The 20,125-nt window shown below is 42.9% G+C and overlaps 1 protein-coding gene across 1 annotated transcript in view; it reads left to right on the top strand.

Annotated features, from left to right (window-relative positions):
- Positions 1 to 702: 702 nt before the first annotated feature.
- Positions 703 to 20,125, top strand: part of XPO4 (exportin 4) — an 83,492-nt gene continuing 64,069 nt past the window's right edge. The window contains exon 1 of the mRNA XM_056328045.1: positions 703 to 934. Within this exon, the coding sequence (XP_056184020.1) occupies positions 857 to 934 (78 nt within the window). The 5' untranslated portion in view covers positions 703 to 856. The remainder of the gene's footprint in view (positions 935 to 20,125) is intronic.

Genomic DNA, 20,125 nt, shown 5'->3' with positions numbered 1-20,125 from the left:
TGCCCTGAACACTCCTTGGCAGCTGCAGATCTTGCAATTTAGTTTCACCTGAAGGTATCAGAGCTGCAAGCCTCCTCCAGCGTGCAAACCAAAGTGGAAACCACCAGGTTTGTTTAAAAGGCAAACCCCTAAACCAGATCGGAATGCCAGTGAACCCTTTTGCTCCTACGGGTGCACAGCCATGTTCTGCCCAGCACATGTTTTGAAGGCGATGCTGTCTCGTAACTCGCATCCATAACGTGAAGTGAGCTCCTGATGGAGTTACGTGGAATCTTAAAAAAAAAAAAAAAAAAAAAAAAAAGCGGTTTAGATGAGTTTTAAACCTTGGCTGTTTTTCAGTCTGCCGTAAAGCAGCGCCGTTCGCAAAGACGCTGGCCCCCGCCCCCGCTCCCCGCAACCTTCTGAGCTGCGCGTCAAACCCGCATCCCTCTCACCCCCCAAACGCTGCAAGCGCCGCCCGGCGCCCCGCTCCCGCCCGGGTTCCCGCGCTGGGCAGGCGGCGGAGTGGGACAGCGCCCGGGCAGGCCCCGCCCCCGCCCCGAGGCCCGGCAGCGGCGGCCGCGGCAGGTGCGGCGGCCTCGAACCGGCGCCGGCCCCGCCCGGGGGCTCCGCGCGCCACGCCGGGCCCGCCCCGGAGGCGGGGCGGTTGGTCGGCGGGAGGGGCCGGGCGGGAGGCGCGAGGCGGGTGGGGGCTGTCTCCGGCGGCCCCCCTGGCTGGCGGCCGGCGGTCACGCTGCGGAGACGCCGCCGCTTCGCCTCCGCGCCGGGGCCGGGCCGCGCCGCGCCGCGCCCCGGATTGGCTGCGCGGCTGCCTCGTCCCAGAATGCAGCGCATGGCGCGTCATTGAAGAGAGACCATGATGGCGGCGGCCGCGGCGGCGGGGGGGGCCCCCGAGGTGATCGCCCAGCTGGAGAACGCGGCCAAAGTGCTGATGGTGAGGCGGCGGAGCTGGGGGGGAGGGCCGTGCCGCGCCGCGCCTGCCGTTCCCCTGGGTCCCCCTCCTCGCCTGCGCTCCCGCCGCCCGCGCAGCCTCCCGCCGCCCTCGCCCCTCAGGCGCGGGGCTCGGGGCGCGGCACCTCTGCCGCCCCCTCCCGCTCCCTGGCCGGCCTCCCCCTCCGCGCCGCCGCCGCGCCGGCTCGTCCCTGTCAGCCCGCAGCCGGGGTCGGCCCCCGCCGCGCACGCCGCGCCGGTCTTCCATGTGCCGCCCGCTCTCCCCCGCCGTGGGCGGGCTGCCGGCTGCCCGCGCCCCCAGCTTCCCGCCCCGGCGGGGCGCCAACGTCCCCTCACGCCCCCCAGCCCCCCGCACCGCCATTGTCCGCCGCGGAAACCCTCGCTGAAGTTGCCAGCGAGCGGCTCTCCCTCCCGGCGGCGGGGGCCGGGCCCCGGGGCCCCTCCGCGGCGTTTGGCGGGGGTCGTGCCCGGGGCGAGGGGCCCCCCGGCAGCGCGGGGAAGCGCAGCGGGCCGGGCGGCGCTCGCTTCCAGAGTTTTCCTTCCCGCGGGGGAGCGCGGAGCCGCTGGCGGGTCGCGGTGCTGCCGCGCTGTAGCGGGGCCATCAGCCGTGCTTCGCCCTCGCCTCTCCGTTGCCGATTCGCTGCCGGTGCCTTGTGCGTTGTTTTCCCTGACTGCATGGAAAAGAAAGTCCCTACGGGAGAGATCAAAAACGCAGCGGCCGTCGGGTGTGGAAACATCCCAGTCATGGGTCCTTGCAAAAGTTTTCTGTTCGTTTGGATGAAAAAGCTGTATGTTGGCCCGCGTCGTTTATGCATCTTGCTTGCAGGTCTTCTAAAATTGTCTGGCCCAAAGCCCTTCCCGCAAAACTTATCATACTGAGACGTGATTCCAACAGAAGTAAAGTTTGTAAGCTGTTGATATTAAAGGGATTTCAAAAGAACCAAGCAAATGGTAGCAGAGTTTGCCTGGTATCAATAATTGATCAATGTCCAGAGCCTGAATGGTGATGGTTTAATGTCTGCCTGTGGCGGCGGCCTAGCCGCAGAGCAACAGGTGACTAGCTTTGCTTGCAGGTGTCCTCATCAAAATGTGTTATTCCTTGTGAAATCAAAGCCTGAAAAACGTTGACTGTGTTTTCAAACAGGAAAGCAAAGGTAGATAGCTTAGCAGTAAGCATAATGCTTTTAGAAAAAAACTTGTCAAAGTATGTGAACAGTGATGCATTTTAAGCTTTGAGCCACACTTGATTCACGGATGCCTTTGCAAAACCTAACTGTATAGACTATTGGATGGTCTCGTAATGTCTGTGTATCTCAGTTTTAAAAATAACAGTAGCTATATTTACCAGAAGTGTTTGACTGCTTAGGGGAAACATGTAATAAGTAGTATTGAGACAGAACACATATGTGGAAGGAAGCTGGTGGTTAGGTAGTTTTCAGTATCGAACTGATAACATGTGAAGTGGCATCTCCGAAGTTTTGTATCTGTGCTAGAAAACTTAACCTTACTTGCTTTGGCATAATTTCCCTAGTGTAGTAGCCCTGCTATCATAGAGAGGGAGATGCAACTTAATGTGGAGTTAAAGCAAATAACAAGTTAAATGATGTGAAAAGATGCAAGCCTCTTATGGTAAGGTTTGTGCTTCTGTTGAAGAACAGGTGCTAAACTTGATGGTAACAATATGTCTCAGGTCTGCAGGCACATGGCTGTTAGGGTCCTCGTTGAATTTCTAGCTTACTGTCTCCCTCCAGCCTCTGACAGTATGGAAGCTGACTCGTTGTGGTCATTACCTTTTTTTTGTTCATTTTTCTTTTCTGCAGCTGCTCTTGGAAGTTTCATAGACAGCACCGAACTGACAAGAATTAGTTAATAATAAGGCTTTTCCTGAGGAAGCTGAATAAACAAGAGATATTTACTAAAGCTGTTTGTGAGGCCAAGGACTCAGGCTTTAAACTGGGCTGGCTGTAGAAGAGCTGCGAGAATTGTTTAGCGTTGTTGCTTTGTGTTTCTTCTCAAAAATCATCAAGTCTTTGGAGTGATGGAGGAGAGGAGGAGTGCAGGTTGCTGGGAGCTTTTCAAAGGTGGAGGTGAGACCTCAGAGACTGAAAGGGTTGTGCACTCCATTCCTTACTTACTGCTCTCTTTCTTACTAGCAACTGTGGAAAAACAAGGGCTGAAATTGTGTTTCAGGACTGCCCCTGGACAGTAATGACCTTAATTTACTTTAACCGTAGGACCACACTGTTTGGTAAAATCTGGTATAAGATCTACTTGGGCATGAGGGCAGGAAGTAACTGTGTGTGGCAGCTAGGAGATGTGAACTGATCAAGCAAACTGGTGGGATTGCTTAGAAAGGTATTTATGTAAAAATCTGAGGATTTGGGGGAGGGTGGTGAACCCGGTGCTAGTAATGGAGGTCATGAGTAGAGGCTGGTGCCTTGCAGTGGAGCCATACCTGAAGTGATGGAAAAGGGCAGAGCTGTGAATGGTCTGACAATAGATGGCAGCAAGTTTTAACTAGGCAGGGAGCTGTGGAGGGATTCAGCAAGGTTTTCTTGTGGCAGTCTGTGGCAGCTGAGACAGTAGCAATCCTTGCAGAATACTGTTGGCTAGGGAGGCTTCAAAGGTGTTACAAAGTGTCTGAGGATGGAGCAGGAAGTGGTGGTGGTTTATGTGTTACTTGTCTTGATTTCAAATTGAAATATTGAGCCTTGGGGAGGATAATGGACTAGAATTCAGACATGCTAATACAAAAAATCTGAATGTGTTTAATTAATATTCCTTGGGGGTAAGTATGGATGGCCAGGGGTTCTCTAAATCTTTGATAAGTATTTTCATAATTTTTTTCAATTGATCTGGGTTAGCTGAGTTTTACCTTTAGAAAACTAATTTTATACGTCAGAGAAGAGGTATGTTAGTTCTGAACTCATAAACTGGTGATCTGTATGGACTTAACAAACCACGGCATGCAGTGTATGAAAACTGGGAAGATTCAATCTGTTCTTTCACCGAGCTCCTCTACAGCTGTGTATAATGCTTTTCCTTTGTTACCAATAGCGCCTTTCAACAGGTTCTAGGTAGGCCATGTTCAAAAGGCTTAGCTTGGAAAACAATTGAAATCTGGTGTCAGTCGAAGAGTTGTTACAAAAGTTGAAATTGAGTTGTCATTAGCTGCCAAATAGGACTTTGAATGCTGATTCTGTGACGATTTGCTTTGGTGTGGGTAAGAGTATTTGCTATATGAAAAAGTATGTGGGTTTTGGGTGCTTAATTCCTTTCTAACAAAGCTAAATGCTGTTTACTTTAAGTAAGGTCCCCATAGAGCTTTGTAACTTAAAAGTGCAGAATGCTGTGTGGTTTTTCAGTGCCACAGGCCGGTATATATACCTTTTGACCTCTGTGACTTTGGCTTGGTGAAGACCATACACCAGCATCTGTTCCAGCTGGCATGGCTTCCCATAACCAAATGTGTATGATTCCTATCTATTATGTTCCGTTTAGCTCAGGTGGTAATTAATACCAAATATAATTACCGTCAGTAAGCACTGTTTTAATAACTGTCTTCATGGATGAGAAAAGATATAGGTAGTATTATTAAGGGGAGAAATGTAAATGTCATGCTATAGGTGACAGAATGAAGTAGGAAGCATGTGTAAGACTGTTTAGTTATTGCTGAGAGCTTATGAAAGCAGGTTGAATTTTTTTAGCATATGATGTTCTGTAACACCTAAATGTAAATTCACAGGTTATAGCTTGTTCACCCCACCTGCCTCCGAAAAAGGGTGCTCTGTTCCTACCTGCAGCACCACTTTCTCCTTTGTGACCCTGTGCTGAACATATTAATATTGCTGAGATGACATAGGAATTAAACAAGGGAATGGATTTCTGTCAGGTTAGCAAGATGAATTGACTATCTGTGCAGACATTTAGGTTGCAGAGCTGGCATGGGGGGGAGCTGAAATTAGATTGTTGGACGTGTACAGGGCTGGTCTGCCTCTGTGAGCTGTTAGGTTGGCTCAAGTGTATCATATACCTTCACTGTACAATTTACTTGCTAACTCAGGCTTTCTTGATATTAGACTTTTCTTAGAGCAGCACAATGAAAAAATTGAAAAGATAAGAGTTTACAAGTTTCAGAAAGGGAAATTGCATCTGGAGAGAAGGCAAAAAAAACCCCACAGTGAGTGTGGTTTGGTGAAGGCAGTGGAGCAGGCTACCTGGAGAGACTATGGGATCTCCCATCTTTGGAGATACTTAAAACTTGACTGAACAACGTCCTGAACAACCTGATCTAACTTTAAATCAAGTTCTGTTCTGGGCAGGAGATTGAGCAAACTGAAGTCCAGAGGTCCCTGTCGTCCTAAGCTATTCTGTGTGGTATGGGTCTGTGTAGCATTACCAGGTTCAAGAAAATTTGAGCAAAGGCTTCTGCGGAACACTTCCTTCTTTAAAAGTTTGTAAATGTTCTCGTTTCACTGTGGTCTGTTTTGGAGGTAGTGGGGGTGCACACATGACTATCTTTTTGGGGTACTGCTTTGTTTGTGACTTATCCTGCCCTTCTGAGGGAAGTTTCAGGCTAAAGTTGGGCAGTCTGGCAATGGTCAAGCAAACTTCTCTTTCAAATGTTGAAATAAGCTTATAGAATAAGAGCATAAGGGAGCATATTAGTATCCTTAAAATCCAAGGCCAAATTATTTCTATCATCTACTCTGACAGTTTGTATGGTTGGCTTTTTTTAACTTGCCTTTCTTGGAGTTCAGGACCATGACAGCCCTCCTTCCATGAGGAAGCTCAATTTCTCATTGCAACCTGTCGTCATTGCGGGGCAGTTTTTCAGACTGGGAAGCATGACAAACGGTAGGGGTGGAGAAATCAGACAAGTGAATCATTCCAGTGCTGAGATTTGTTGTAGTCCTCCATGTCATCACCCAGCAAAACAAACTGGATATGTGCTATATTATGGCTGGATTAGACCAAACCTCTGCCTAGCTGAGATCTGTTTCCAGTGATGGCCTCTAGCTGCCAATTTAGAGAAAGGGTCTGAAAAATAAGGATAATCCTTTCACGAGTATATACTTTACCTTATTTGAATTAGCAATTTCAAGAGCTTGAGGTAGCAACGTTGTGTTTAATGATTTTTGATCAACTTTTCTTCCACTAATGTGTCCCGTTGTTTTTGGAATGCATTTATATTTTTCATTTTCTTAGTTTTTAAATTATACTTGTCTGGTAGTAATGAGTTTCACAGGTGGTTTTGGGAAAAAAACCAACATTATGTTATTTGAGAGAAGCCTGATGGTTGATCTTTTCATTCATTCTTGAATTACAAGAAATACCTGATAATTGTTCTGATTTTTCTTACGTGGTATCCTTTGTGACCTTTATAGCTCTCTATCATACTTCATCCTCCCATCACCTGTTGGCTAAACTGAGGGTCTTGTCAGTTTTTTGTATGGGAGATTCCCTATACGTCTAATCACCCCTGTACTCTGTAGCTCTTTAGATTTACGGTGCTGTTTTTGAGATGGACTGACCATAACTGCATTCTTTTGTGATGTGGGTACTTGAGGATTTTATATGGTTTTAAATTTCTGGTAGTCTTCTGTATTCCTTTCCTAATAGTACTTACATTGTGCTTTCCTTTATTACTTCAGAGCAGCAAGGTGATGTTTTCAGAGGATTATACCCAAGCCATATAGATCTTTTTCTGGAGTGGTACTAAGTAACTTAGAGTCCATCATGTGTATGTGTAGTTTTTCCTCCTTTTGCTTAAGAACTGGTATGGTTGGTGCATTTTACAGGCACACGGTTCAGGTTACAGCTTGGGAGGTAAGTATGTGCAGTGTACGGCATGCTAATGAAGCTTTTACCTGGAAGCTGAGAACAAATGTGCATGGACCATACTCTAAGCACACAGTACTAAGGGTGAGGAGTTGAGAATAGGGATGTGAGGATTGATACAGATTCTGGTACCTCTGAAAAGCAAACATAGCATCTGATGAGTGGGATTCTTCATGCTTGGAGTTTATTTACCCCGACTGTTTCACAGAGAGAGTATTCATCTTTTTGAATCAAGATGATTCACGCTCATTTGACATGTCATTGTTGCATTGGCAAATTTCTGTATTATGTGAATGAAAATACTGTGTCTGCTCCTAGATTTGTCCACTGGGGAGCTTCATTAGTCTGTAACTCCATCTGGTTAATTCTTCTTCAGGCACTACCTACTGCTGTCTTCTCTTCAACATGCTTCCTAAGAGTCTTATCGTTACGCTAATCTGTGTTCATTAGTTAATTAACAGCTTTCCATGTGGAGGGGTAGAAGAAATCCTCTTGTTGAGCTGATGCTGTCACAAGCAGCTAAGTAAAATACTCCTTTTCATCAATTTCTGACACTGTTTTGATACTAAAAAGTATGTCTAGATTAGGTATACACAGGATCTCCATTTCTGTGTCCTGCCTTGATGTAGAGGTGGAATTCTGGATTTTGATGATAATGTCCTTTTCCATTTTAGAAGGGGAAAATGTATTATTTGTATCTATCCAGTTTTCTGCTTTCCTTGGCTTCCCCAGAACAAAACAGAGTGGAACTGATGCCTGTGTTAGGCCAGTGATCTGGCAGAGGGAATGCTGTAACATTTATTACAATGTTTTGTTTTTTCGGTGGATAGTGGGATGTATAAACAGCATAAAACCACATATGTGCTGGGAGATGTGGCATAGAAGGGAGGGTGTCAGATGTGAGCTGTAGGAGACGATACAGATCTTCAGTTCTTTTTCATCCCTTTGAAGTCTGTCTAAAACATCCTGTTGGATAGGGAGTAGTTGTTCAAATAGGGATTTTAAGAAATGGAGGAAACTGGCAGAGGACATATTTTAAGTAGTCCCTCTTCTTCCCTCTCCTGTCTCCCAAAAGGAACCCCCAAACTTCCCTGCTTCTGAGACTTAGTGATGAGTGGCATCTATACAGTGCTGCCTTTGGCTCTGACAAAACATACAGTAGTAGTACACCCACCTAAGTGGCTGCATGGCGAACTGGATTGGGAAGTGGATGCAGGGAGAAAAGGGATTTTTAATTCAAGTAATTTTCACTGTGATACATTATAAACAGTTTTGCTACCTTGACTCAGATGAAAAAGTTTGCCTATGCTCCTAAAAGATTTTGTCGAATTATGCTGTTAAACCACGTAGGAAGTAGCAGATATAATTCTCTTTGTCTTCAGATCAAGACTGCTTATTTTTTTAGTGGAAAATACAATTAAGGTTATTTGGATTAATATAAGAGCAAGTGAATGAGGGTTTCTTGCTTTTGTTAACTCTAGAAGTCAGATAAGTTGGTTGAGTGGTGCCTACCAAATTCAGAATTTACAGAACTATAACAGTGCGTATGAAGAGAGACTAAAAATATATCATGGTTTGTGCTGAAATTTTGAATTTCAGTATTTTCTTGCAGTCCAGCTGTTACATGCAGCTGTGCAAAATGGTAGAGGCACAGCTGTAGTAGTGTTGAAAATATTCCTTATGCCAAGGTCTCTTGAAGGCTTTGTATAATTAATTTGTGGTTGTGAGATCAATAAAGTGCAGAAGGGTGTTTTGCCACTGAATTTTACTGTTTATGACAGCGGTCCCTGGGATTTCAAAAGGCTTGGCCAAAGTGAAGAACATCTGCAGTCCCAGGCTTGTGTGTGCACAGAGGTAAGCTGTTTTCACAGAAGCCTAAACCAGCCTAATAGTGAGTGGCTGAGGAAAACCATTACTTGTATTTTTGCTAGATTGATTATCTGGTAGTTTAGTGAGCTGGACTGGTTCACAGAAGGGCCTGCCAGTTGCCAAAGCCAGCACAAGATAATAATGTGTGTCTGGGAGTGGAGAGGAATTAGTGTGGTTGGAAGGAGAGAAGGAAGGTCTCCATCATTGCATTGCTCCTCTGAGAACCACAGCCTTGGCGTTCTGGAGAGGCAGATCCTGTCTACTACTATCAACTTAGACTAGGATCCTGTTGTAACAGAGGAAAAGAATAATACCAGCATCCTTCATGAATGTGTTTTGAAATCTGTTAATGGGAAGAGCTGGAGAAAAGTTACCTGATATTTGTCTCTCTGTGTACTCTGTTTTCCTGGCAAGAGTGGACTGTAATGCTTGCAGTGCTGGTGTTTTGGGAGGGTTGCTGTAGTATGGCAGTAAGGCTGTATTGGAGTGGGTGGCATGTTCCTTGATTTTATATTTCCAGTTTTTCAGAAATGAGTAAAGTTAGAGCTTTTAAGACATCGAGAGGTGGTTAAGCCATGTTCAGTCAGTTCTTAAGGCTGCTTTGGGAGGAAGTTGAATTCAGCTTTTCCACATCACAAGTAAATACCCTGGCCGTAGAGGTTTTTGTTCCAACAGGTGGAGGAGGGTAGAGGCAGTTTGTAGAATTCAAAAAACAGGTTGTAGCTTCATTAACACAGAGTCTGAAAATCCAGTAGCTGAGTGTACTCCAGAGGCTGGTGCGCTGACCTGTGCCACAGGGCATTTGTGGCTCTGGGACTTGCGCATGGGTTTGTACCGAGATCAGTGGCGCAACTGGATGACAATTGATACTGAGTTACACCATCATTTATTATTATACTACAATATTCCTACTATTATTAATTGTGGCATTAGTGATGATAGGCAAACAGTATCAAAGCTAACAAAAAGCAGAACCAATTTTACAGACACAAACCTCAGTAGCTCATTTACGCAGTTGTTGATGAAGTACTGCAAAGCTGCTACCTTTTTGTCACATTGCAGGACAAGAGAAGTCGTACTTCCATGCACTGTGTCGTGCTTTAACCCCAGCCAGCAACTAAGCACCACACAGCTGCTCACTCGCTTCCTCAATGTCAGGATAGGGGAGAGAATTGGAAGAATAGAGTGAGAAAATTCATGGGTTCAGGATAAAAACAGTTTAATAGGTAAGGCAAAAGCCACACACCCAAGCAAAGCAATTCATTCATTCACTACTTTCCACCAGCAGGCAGGTGTTCAGCCATCTCCAGGAAAGCAGGGCTCCATCATGCATCATGGTTACTTGGGAGGGCAAACGCCGTAACTACGAATGTTCCCCGCTTCCTCCTCCTTCCCCCAGCTTGTGTGTACTTGGCATGACGTTATATGGTATGGAATATCCCTTTGGCTAGCTTGGGTCAGCTGTGTCCTGACTGTCCCCCCTGCTTCCAATTTCTTGTGCCCCTCCAGCCCTCTGGCTAGCAGGGCCCGAGAAAGCGAAAGTCTTTGACTTGGTACAGACATTACCTAGGAACAGCCAAAACCATCAGTATGTTATCAACTTTGTTCTCACACCAAACCCAAACCACAGCTGTGCACGTGCACCAGCTACTAAGAAGAAAATTAACTCTGTCCCAGCTGAAACCAGGCTGACTGACAGGCTGGGGACAGGGGGAAGGTTTCCACATTGGTGATGGGGGCTAAGCATCATCCTCTCAGGACCAGCATCTACATGCATATCTGCTTTGAGCACGCAGCAAAGGGTTCTTCTCTTTTTGCTGATTTTGTCTGGCTCTGCAAATAGGTGGTCTTCAAGGTTTTGGAATGAACTTCTCCAAACTTGATCTGCCACATCTTGGGCTTGTGTCAGTGGTCTTGGTATCACGTGGCCCCTTAAGTCAGTTCCTCTTTCGTCTTGCCACAACTTTACCCAGGCATCATTGGTCCTGGTGGACCCTGCCAGCCTGCTGTGGGTTTCGCCTCACAACTCGGTTTCCTTTTACGTTACACCCCTCATCTTAAAGCTACGTTTTACACATTTGTCACTGGTAGATTTCATAAGGATCCACAGCACCTATATGTTTATATGTGTATACAGTTACTCAAGATCTCCAAATGGGAGACTGGATTTTCATCTCTGTTGCAAGAAGACTGCAGCCCTGCCTTGGGGGGGAAGTATGTTCTCCCTTGCAGCTACAGATGCTGGTTTGATATTGGGTGCCTTAAAGCTGAATTTGTGAGGTGGTAAAGCAGTGACTGAAAAGCGTTACTTTCATCTTCACTGATTTTATGCACAGTGATTAGAGTTTTGCATGTTTTCTGCACTGATCGTAGTTTGGGACTTTTTTTCACGAAGGTCTTAAATGTTCACACTTAGTGTAGCTTTATAATCTCTTCACTCTCCGACTACTATTTGCTTGGCTAATAACGTTGCTGCTCTTTGACTTTTCTCTCAACCATGCCTTTTTGGTAGTTTCCCAGATGGCTACATCTTGCATTGTTATTGAGGAAATGTGCAAACAGGTTTACAAAACATACACTCCTCTCTGGTGAAGAAAACATGAATAGCGCTTTCCTTACCTGTCAACAACAAAAGCCCAACCCCCAAAACAAATGTGCTTTTTCCTGAGAGAATTAATGAGGCTTAGCTGCAAAGCCTTTATTTTGTGAAGCTGTTTTAAGTGGGATTAAGAACAGATGTTGGGTAGCTTCAGAATAATTAATTGTTTAGTGGGGAATATATAAATATGAAATTCTAATATCAATAGAAATAATATTGTTTCTGGGGCTATTCTCCTGTTTACATTACAATAACATTCCCTCTCACAGAACTGAGAATAAAATATGTAATTATGACCACATTTCTTCACAGTCATTTTTCAGTAAGTATGTGGAGCCCAGTGACTCTTCAGAACTTGAGACTTAGCTAATTTATGCAGGTTTCTTGGAGTGAACTTAGGCACTTAACTTTGAGTCTTAAAAATTGCTTTTTCTAAATAAACCCAAAAAACTTGTGTATGTGTAGTAAAAAAATAAATCTTCATTAAAAAATGGTTTTTAGAAGAGAATTTCTCAAAATATGTATTGTGTGTTTGCTCCTCTGTATATTGGAGGATGAACAGAGATACGTAATTTTTTCAGTAACAAGGTTCAGGCTGTATCTGCAAGAGCAGAATAAAGTAGTGAAACAAGGTAAAAGTAAATTACATCCTACCTTCTAAAGTGTGTATGATTCTAGATACATTTTGCCTGTTACTGGGAAATGGCAAAAATATAAGGGAAAAGAGCTTTTTGTAGGTGTGTTCAGTGGAAGTGTGTAATTTTTCCCTGGTTTTGAGTGAAAGAAGTTATTCACATCACAAAATCATTTTCAATTTCATAATTTCTCTTGGATTCCTTATCCTCCAGCCTGGCTTAGATGATGAGCTGCATCCTCTAGCCTCTATTCTGTTGCTCTTTTTTTTTTTTTTTTTTTTTTTTGGCTAAACCGTGATTTCATGTCTCTGTAACTACATTTCTGTTTGCTTACATGATCAGGTATTGTATTTTGTGTGTATTTTACTTGTGTCTGCCTGTAACTTTCTGTTGGTGCCCTAACAGTTAAAAGCTATTAATGAAGGTAGGTATTTTAGGCTTTGCTATTTTGAAAGTGCACTAAGCCAAAGGAGTTTTCCATATCAAGTTTAGATAAAACTCCAAAAACTTTTAAAACTCCCTTATCTTGCTTTTAATAAATTAATTCTAAATAACTATGATGGCACAAAAGGATTTTGAAATTTTAGCAAGATTGATAGAGGAGGAAGTATTAAAACTTGAATTTTGGCAGGGAAGCTGGCTGCCCTGCATGCCTGCCTTTCTTCATTAGTTTGTTGGGAGGGAATGCTTTTGTGATAGGAGGCAAAGCCTAAAACTCCCAGAAACCAAAATGCATCACTATTTCAGTTTGTCTTGCACAGAGTGAGTTTTAGTTTTTGTGTTGGGGTGTGTGTGTGAGGTGGAGGGGGGTTACCCATGTGATGTCCTGTTACCCCTGTGGTGCCCTACCCCATCTGCACATGCTTACAGTAGAAGGCTACATGTGAGTAAAAATAATCCCACCCTTGCAGCAATGGGTGGTTATAGCTGTTCTTTCAGTAAGTGTAGTTTGGAATTGGACAACAGGAAAAAATACATATTATAAGACACTTCTTCACATGTGGACAAGAAGACTCTTGCAGGATGAGGGCAGTTGCTGACCATACTTGATGTACAGTGAGCCTGATAAATAGGTTATATATCATGTACATCTCAACTTGGGAAATTTGGAAAATGAGTGTTGCCATTACCAGCGTTATTATGATCTGCTGTCTAGTAGAAGAGGGGTCACAACAGTTCTTTCTTTAGTTAAAACTTTGTCTTGAAATTCACAGTCACAATCCTGGCATTTTTTGTTAAGCTGTGTCTAATACTGCCTTACATGTACAAAAATGGGTAATACAGAGTTAAGCTACTTGACTCTTATGATCAAGGTGCAATTAGGATTTCAGGGGCTGTGAATGGGCTTGTGTCCTGTCTCCTGCTGGAGAACCAGGACCTGTCATGGGGCTAGTCCACTCTGCAGCGGAGGCAGTGGTGTGTGTTTGGGCTGAGACTCCTTCCTACCTTCTAGGATGATAGCCTCCAGGCCTGAACTTGGGACCCGTTTATCATCGTAGAATTACAGAATGGTTTGTGTTGGAAGGAACCTTAAAGATCATCTAGTTCCAACCTGTGCCTCCTTGCAGGGGAAAGAGAGAAGCATCTGTTGTTGGCGGGAGCCGAGAGAAGAGTTTGGTTCCGTTTCCACCAGCTCTCCTTCTCCTTGCCACAGGATGTGGAGGCCAAGTTCACTCCAGCTCCAGGAGACCATCAGAGGAAGGAAGTAGGAGAGCAAGACTTCAGGCTAGTGTGAGTGCAGTTGTAGTAAGGGCACTTTTATGAGTTCTTGTATCCTTTAGTAACATATTTTTAGGGTCCTGTGCTACTGCAGTGACTCGTGCTGAAGTCAAAGCAAGCTGGTTTTACTTGTTAATGTTAAATGGGTTACAAAAGATTTGGAACAATGAAGATTTCCATAACTGCACTGCGTAGTTACAGTGTTCTTACCTTTGTCCTTCTCTTCCATACTGAGTTGCGTTTGTTCTGTCTCGACTGAGCTTTCTCTGGTCTGTGTGGGTTGACTGCTTGTTGCTTTGTAGGATCGTACTAACTTCAAGGGGACTCAGTGTGGATTTGTCCATTGCCACCAGCCAGGTGTTTTAGGGAAATTACTTTGCTAAACAGAACAGTGGGTCAGACCTTGCTTGTGCTTTGAAATGTTAAGATGGTGAATGTGGAGATTAGGAAATAAATAGCATTTAATTTAAGGGTTTGAACAGTAAACTCATGTCAGCATTCATCCTCTGTCCACAGCCAGACTACCATGAACTGAGTATCCATTACAGGGCGTTTGTCAGACTTGCCTGATGTCAGTGTGCTTCCACCAATGTCCTAACTTCAGTTATAGAGGAAAGAGTAACAAATAGGTGTAAAGCATTTTGCCTTCACTGCTGTGTTACACTGTATCCTGGTTTTCATTATCTAAATTTACAGAATTGAAAGACTATTTAAGTTTACACTGAATTTTCTTGATTCCAATTTGAAACATATTTCTTGATGCAGAAATTATAAAGAAAGCATTAAGATTTTAAAAGAAAACCAGATTTTGATTATAGTGTATGTAAAGTCTGTGATAATTCTGTGTGCTGCTTTTGTGATTACTGTATATGGGGCTCTGTGAGTTTGGTCCAGCAATGACAAGTTTAAACTTGTAACTCTTGGGATATGCAGAGTTTCCCATGCAGAATTCAGTCATTTCTCCAAGTTCTGTTGGAGCAATCCTCCATGGGGTGGATGGAGTCTGGGCTGATCCTGTTCACCTAATGCTTCCAGAAGGTTGGCATGAGTCAATATACTGTTTCGTTGAATTTGTGGATTTTCTTGTTGAGTAATGAGCACAGTGGTCAAAAGAAAGTCCTAAATGAATCCTGTGAGGAGACTGACAACAGTCAGAGCTGATAGTGGATGAACAGCTCACATAGGTACATAGACCAACTACAGACATCTGTTTGTCAGTGCCCTGCCACAGCTACCTGAGGGCTATACCTTCATCATCCTTTATTCTTTTTTCTTCCTCTTCTATGGTCCTGCTTCCTCGAACAAAGACTCCATTCTGCCATCCTCCCTTTTGCCTTTCAAGTCCTACCCACTCTTCTTTAAGCAGCAGGTGTTGGGTACCTATTTGGATGCTAAGGAGCAGACATGAACAGTGGAAGCAGTTCCTCTGCAGTCTGGTTACCACAGATCATGTATCTGAAAAGTATTGTGCACGTATATGAATGGTAATTTCAGTGGAGAACCTATAATAATCCATATTTGAAGATCACATTGTTAGCAGAGAAGTAAAATCTCAGCAGTTCTTGTTACTTATCTTTGAGAGGAAGTCTTATCTCAGAAACATTTTGATGTTGATGGTAATGATTTACTTTGGCTCTCTAGTCAATTAATGTATATATATATAGTATCTTATATTTAAAGACCATTTCAAAACTGATAATAGATCTTATGACAAACCACAATTTATCTCCTGTTTTACTTGTAAAAGACTTAATAAAGTACTTCAGTTCCAAAATACAAAGCAAAATCTGATATGAAGAAAAAAAATGTTTTTTTTCCCCTATCATTAAGTCTCTGCATGAAAGCAAGACTGTGAGTAGATCAGTAGGCGTAGATGTGTAGGAGGTAATTCCTCCAGCAGTCACGCATTTGTTCCAAATATATACTGAAAAATACTGGGCACTCCGGGGTTTAAATAATTCAAATAATTACTTTTGGGAAAGGATTTAAAAAAAAACAAACCCAACTTTTTGTTCAGGAAGTCTTAAATCTCCAGCATGTTGTCTCTACTGCATGTCTGGTCAGAAGCCATCTATTGCGTCTTTCTTACCAATCTTCAAAAATAGTCTTGAGTATCTCTTAAATTGGAAGATGAGTTACTGCTGTAGATTTAAATGATTACTCTAAAAAGCAAGTGCAAAGGAAGTAACTGGAACATAGTTGAAATTGTTTATTATGCTAGCTAGGTTTTCTGTAGTAACTTAGATATTATTCAAGGCTCTGGCATTTTTTTAACAGCAGATCTGGACAGCAGAAGCTGCTGTCTATACCAGTTGTCTAAACTGCCTTCTGGCTTGGTGCCTGAGGCAGGAATGTCTGATCCACTTGTGAAGCAGTTGCTGATTGCTGCAGAGCTGTGCACCTTCATGTAGCTTGAATGGTTTGCTGGTGGCATCTGCTTGATGAGGGGGTCAGACATCCTTGTGTTGTTGGGTATCTGCAGCTGCTAGAGAAGTAAGGGTGAATAGCCAAGAACAAAAGTGTGGCTAATGTCCAGTTCTCTGTCTGACTTCGCTGTATTTAGTCTCTCTGATTAGCTATTTTAATAAGGCAAGTGACAGTTAGTGAGTGTGCTGTGATATACTGTAGAAAAAATGTTACTTAAAACACTTGAAACATGTTACTGGTAAAAGTGGGATGAAAAACCCATTATGGCTTGACACCACAGAAGTCAGGGTAACGCAGTTGCAGGGGACATTGCTTGACGTGACTTTGGTAGAGTGAAGCTTCAAATCTTATTCTAAGAATCTGATACTTTTGTATAACTCACCTATGTAGCAGAACTGTGATGGGGTATAATTTTCTTATGGGTTTTTTTGTTATTTAAGATACAGAAATCTCTTTTAAGGGGGTTTTGAGCATCTTAGAAGAGCACATTAAGTTAAAATGTCATTACTTTTGACTGTTGAGGTACACTGCAGCTATAACAATTGCTTACATGGATTGAATAATGTATTTAGCTGTCTAAATGCAGTATGTGCACTAGTTAAAAATTATTGTCCTTATGTTTGGGGTTTTTATCCCCCTTTTTTCCCCCTCTTTCTCCTTCTATTTTTGCCCATGCCTCTCAGCTACATTACCGCCATCACATGATGTTCCCCTGCACATGCTTCTCAAGTTCACTCATGATCTTTCTCCTTTGCATATGCCTCACTGTTACTTGGCTTCCCTGCCTGCTGGGACATGTTGGCAAGCCATCTGGGCTTCCTTTATTCCTCACTTCTCTGTGCGTGTCTTGCCTGATGGTGGCTGTCAGCAAGGTCCAGACCCAGCTGTGCCATTGCAGTTTCTGGTGGCTTTTGCTTATCCTTGTATATTGACAGAGATTGGGTTTCTTATTCTTGTCTCTGTTAGGCTTCCAGGCTCTCTGCAGCACAGAGTCTATAGACACCCTTCTGAAGAACAACTGACATGTTTAATTGGTTTTTCATAAGCCGATAACCGCCCACAGACAGACCAGAGTTCAGGAACAGTTTTGGTTTTACCTCTTGACTTCAGGGAAGGCAGGATTCCCCATGATATTTAGGGAAGCTCATTTTGGAGAGTTTGTGGTGAATTTTATGAAGTCACACACTTGAGCAGAAATCTCAAGTTTTTGTTTCTACCCTTGTCAAGTTTGTAAAGTAATTTACTTGCAGGCATAAACATTGCCTGTGGCAAGATAGTTCCTTCTTGGCTTTAGTAGTAGCAGGTACAAGTAATTTAATCTTTTCTTTTTTTAAACCCCAAGAAAATTCTCTTAGTAGGCATGTTTGCATTTCCATAATCCTACTAGTGTTTAGGCTGTACTGTTCATAGGGGACCTTTTTTGTAGGTGGGAATACTGTGGGCGTCAGCTTAAAACACACTGGTGCACTCTATGTTCCCTTAAGCAGCAAAGTCTGGAGGAGTGTGTGACTGTTCTTTGTGATGTGCTAATTTGCAGATTTCCCCCAGTGTAATTGTAGAAAGATGCTGAACTTGGTTGTATTCAGTGCTCTCTTGCCATAGCAAGTCTATGAAAAATCAGGATTTGTTTCTAGCCAGCTTTTTCTGTCTGCAAGGAATGAAAGCCCTTCATCCCATCCTTAATTATGTTTACACGCAATCATGGCCAGGATGTTTCTTAGCAAAAGTATGGTGCATAGGTAACAGTGCAGACTGGTTAACTAAATCATACTTAAATAAAAAACTATTCCATTATTGATTTTAACAATAATGTTGTCTCTTGAATGTTAGAAGTTACTTATTGTAAGAAACTGTTACTCTCCACAAGTGACCAATAAGTAATATTCTCTGACATCTTCTATCATTAAGAAAATAATGTCACATCTAGTATATGATCAAAAAATGTTGTATTTTGTACGATCAGCATGAAACTGCCTAAACAGAATTACCTGGGGGGGAAATACCTTTTTTTTTAAAGCAGAAAGTGCTGCCAGAAATAAGGGGAAGGAGCTAAAAAAGCAGACACCACTTTAAATATGGATATGGTGTAATTTCTTCAGCCTGTTATTGGCAAATACACGGTGACTTCAACTTCAGTCTTATGAAGAGAGTTCAGTCTTATGAAGAGAGCATGTGATGTTTGCAACCCATTTGCTACCTTTCTCGTGTCTATTGTCTTCATTGCTCGGCACCCTTCATCCTGACAAGTCATAATTATGTATTTTTACTGAGGTAGGAAATGCTTGTACGAAGCATGTGGTTCTGAATACGTATGTGTAGCTTCATATCCTTCATCTGCATCTACTACTTCTATTTAAAATAAAACAAATACCCGAAGCCCCTTATTTTTCCCATGTGTACCTTCACCAGATGTTGCCTAGTCATGTGTGTATTTTCCAAATGACATTTGGTCTAACCCTTTCTCATATCTGCCTCTTTCCTGTTCTAAGTGTCACTGTGAATTAAGATTTTAAATTATTTCTATTATCTGTTTGTGTTAATCAGTTTCTGCCTAAGCAATGTATGCCAAATTTTTAGCCTTTTAATTGTTACCAGTTGTGCTGTCCTTTCTTGTAGCATCAGTGAATAATATGATAACACTTTGATGGTGTACCACAAAGGGAGGAGCAGAAAAAAAGATGATCAAAGTTAGAAATGAGAGATCTGTTATATAAGGAAAAAACAAAGATGGCTTATTTTGGAGAGGAAAAAAGTAAGTAGCAATATATAAACTTAGGGAGTTAAATGATGTTGCTGTATCAGGTGCTCTTTTATCTTCCCATGGTACAAAAGAATGGTTACAGGGACGCAAGGATGGTTTCAGGCGGGAAGAATGGGAAAGCTAGTTAAAATCCTACCAGTACTCTTGTGACTGTTGAGGAACCCATGCTGTTTGGAGGGTTTAATATTGTTAGTCTGTGTTTGTGACTTCTGCATTTTTCAGATCAGTGGATCGCTTATACTAAGTTTGCCAGAGGTAAACAGTTGTTACAAACAATGTTGTTGCACCTCCTGTTTTGTTAGTAGGGAGAGGGGTGATGGAGCTTCTTGTAACATTCTCATAGTGGTAAGAAAGGGGAGAAGGAGTTTTTAAAGGAGCTGTGCTGACCTTGAACGCATTGAGGAGAAACTTTTATTTCTGATAAAGGTGAATCCAGTTTTATTTTTATCAGGTTCCACACTGGGAGGAAAAGGTAACTACATGGAAGTTACTAGATTTTTGTAAAATATCTAGTCTAATAGTCAAGGAAGGTAGGGTGAAAATTTATTCAATTGATTGCTGCTTATGAAAAAAATCTTTGTCTTTAATTAGGAATTGTTTAACTTGGACAGGGAGCTCAAGGACAACTTTAATGAGCAGGTGGTGTTTGTCCTGAGCCCCCTGGACAAGCATGATGTGAGCAGAACCATCCACACAATAAATACTGTGCACAGCTGTGTCAGGATGGTAACTCCACCACACTTGGGTATCTGAACAATGTCCCTGGTGTGTATGAACCTTACAAATCATGAGAGAGTACACGCCTGCACTTAGCCTAAACTTAAAAGTTTACATACACTAAATGTGTAAACTATTTTTATTTTCCACTGAGTATAAAGGTGGGCGAGCTCTGGGACTGCACCAGAAGCCTCACCTACAGGTGGATGCATTGCATAGGGGTTTTCTCAGTTACTGAGAGACTCCTGGTGCCACCTGCAATGGGGCTTCCCAGCCGCAGTGTGGGCCTGGATAGCGTTAAGGTGGTAATTGGTGATGTATCCTTTTCTTAGCCTCTCTGCAACGCTTTGTGGTAATGACTTCATGCTTTGCCTCTATTGCTCTTTTATCATATTGTGCATAATAACTAGTACAGTTTCCTTTTATCATGTTGTATGCTATTTTCCTTCATTGTAATATAATAAACTGTACTTATTCTTATTTTTTATTTGGAATTAATTTTTGCTTGGTATCCAGTCAGTCAACAAAACAGAAGGCAAAACCTGACTTGGGATTAGTTTTACATGACAGTTTCTGTCCTTCCAAAATAATTGTCTTATTGCTATA

Source organism: Falco biarmicus, chromosome 2 (genome assembly GCF_023638135.1).
Source record: "Falco biarmicus isolate bFalBia1 chromosome 2, bFalBia1.pri, whole genome shotgun sequence".
NCBI lineage: Eukaryota > Metazoa > Chordata > Aves > Falconiformes > Falconidae > Falco > Falco biarmicus.
The sequence above is the reverse complement of the archived record's forward strand: the minus strand, read 5'-3'. Positions and strand labels throughout refer to the sequence as shown.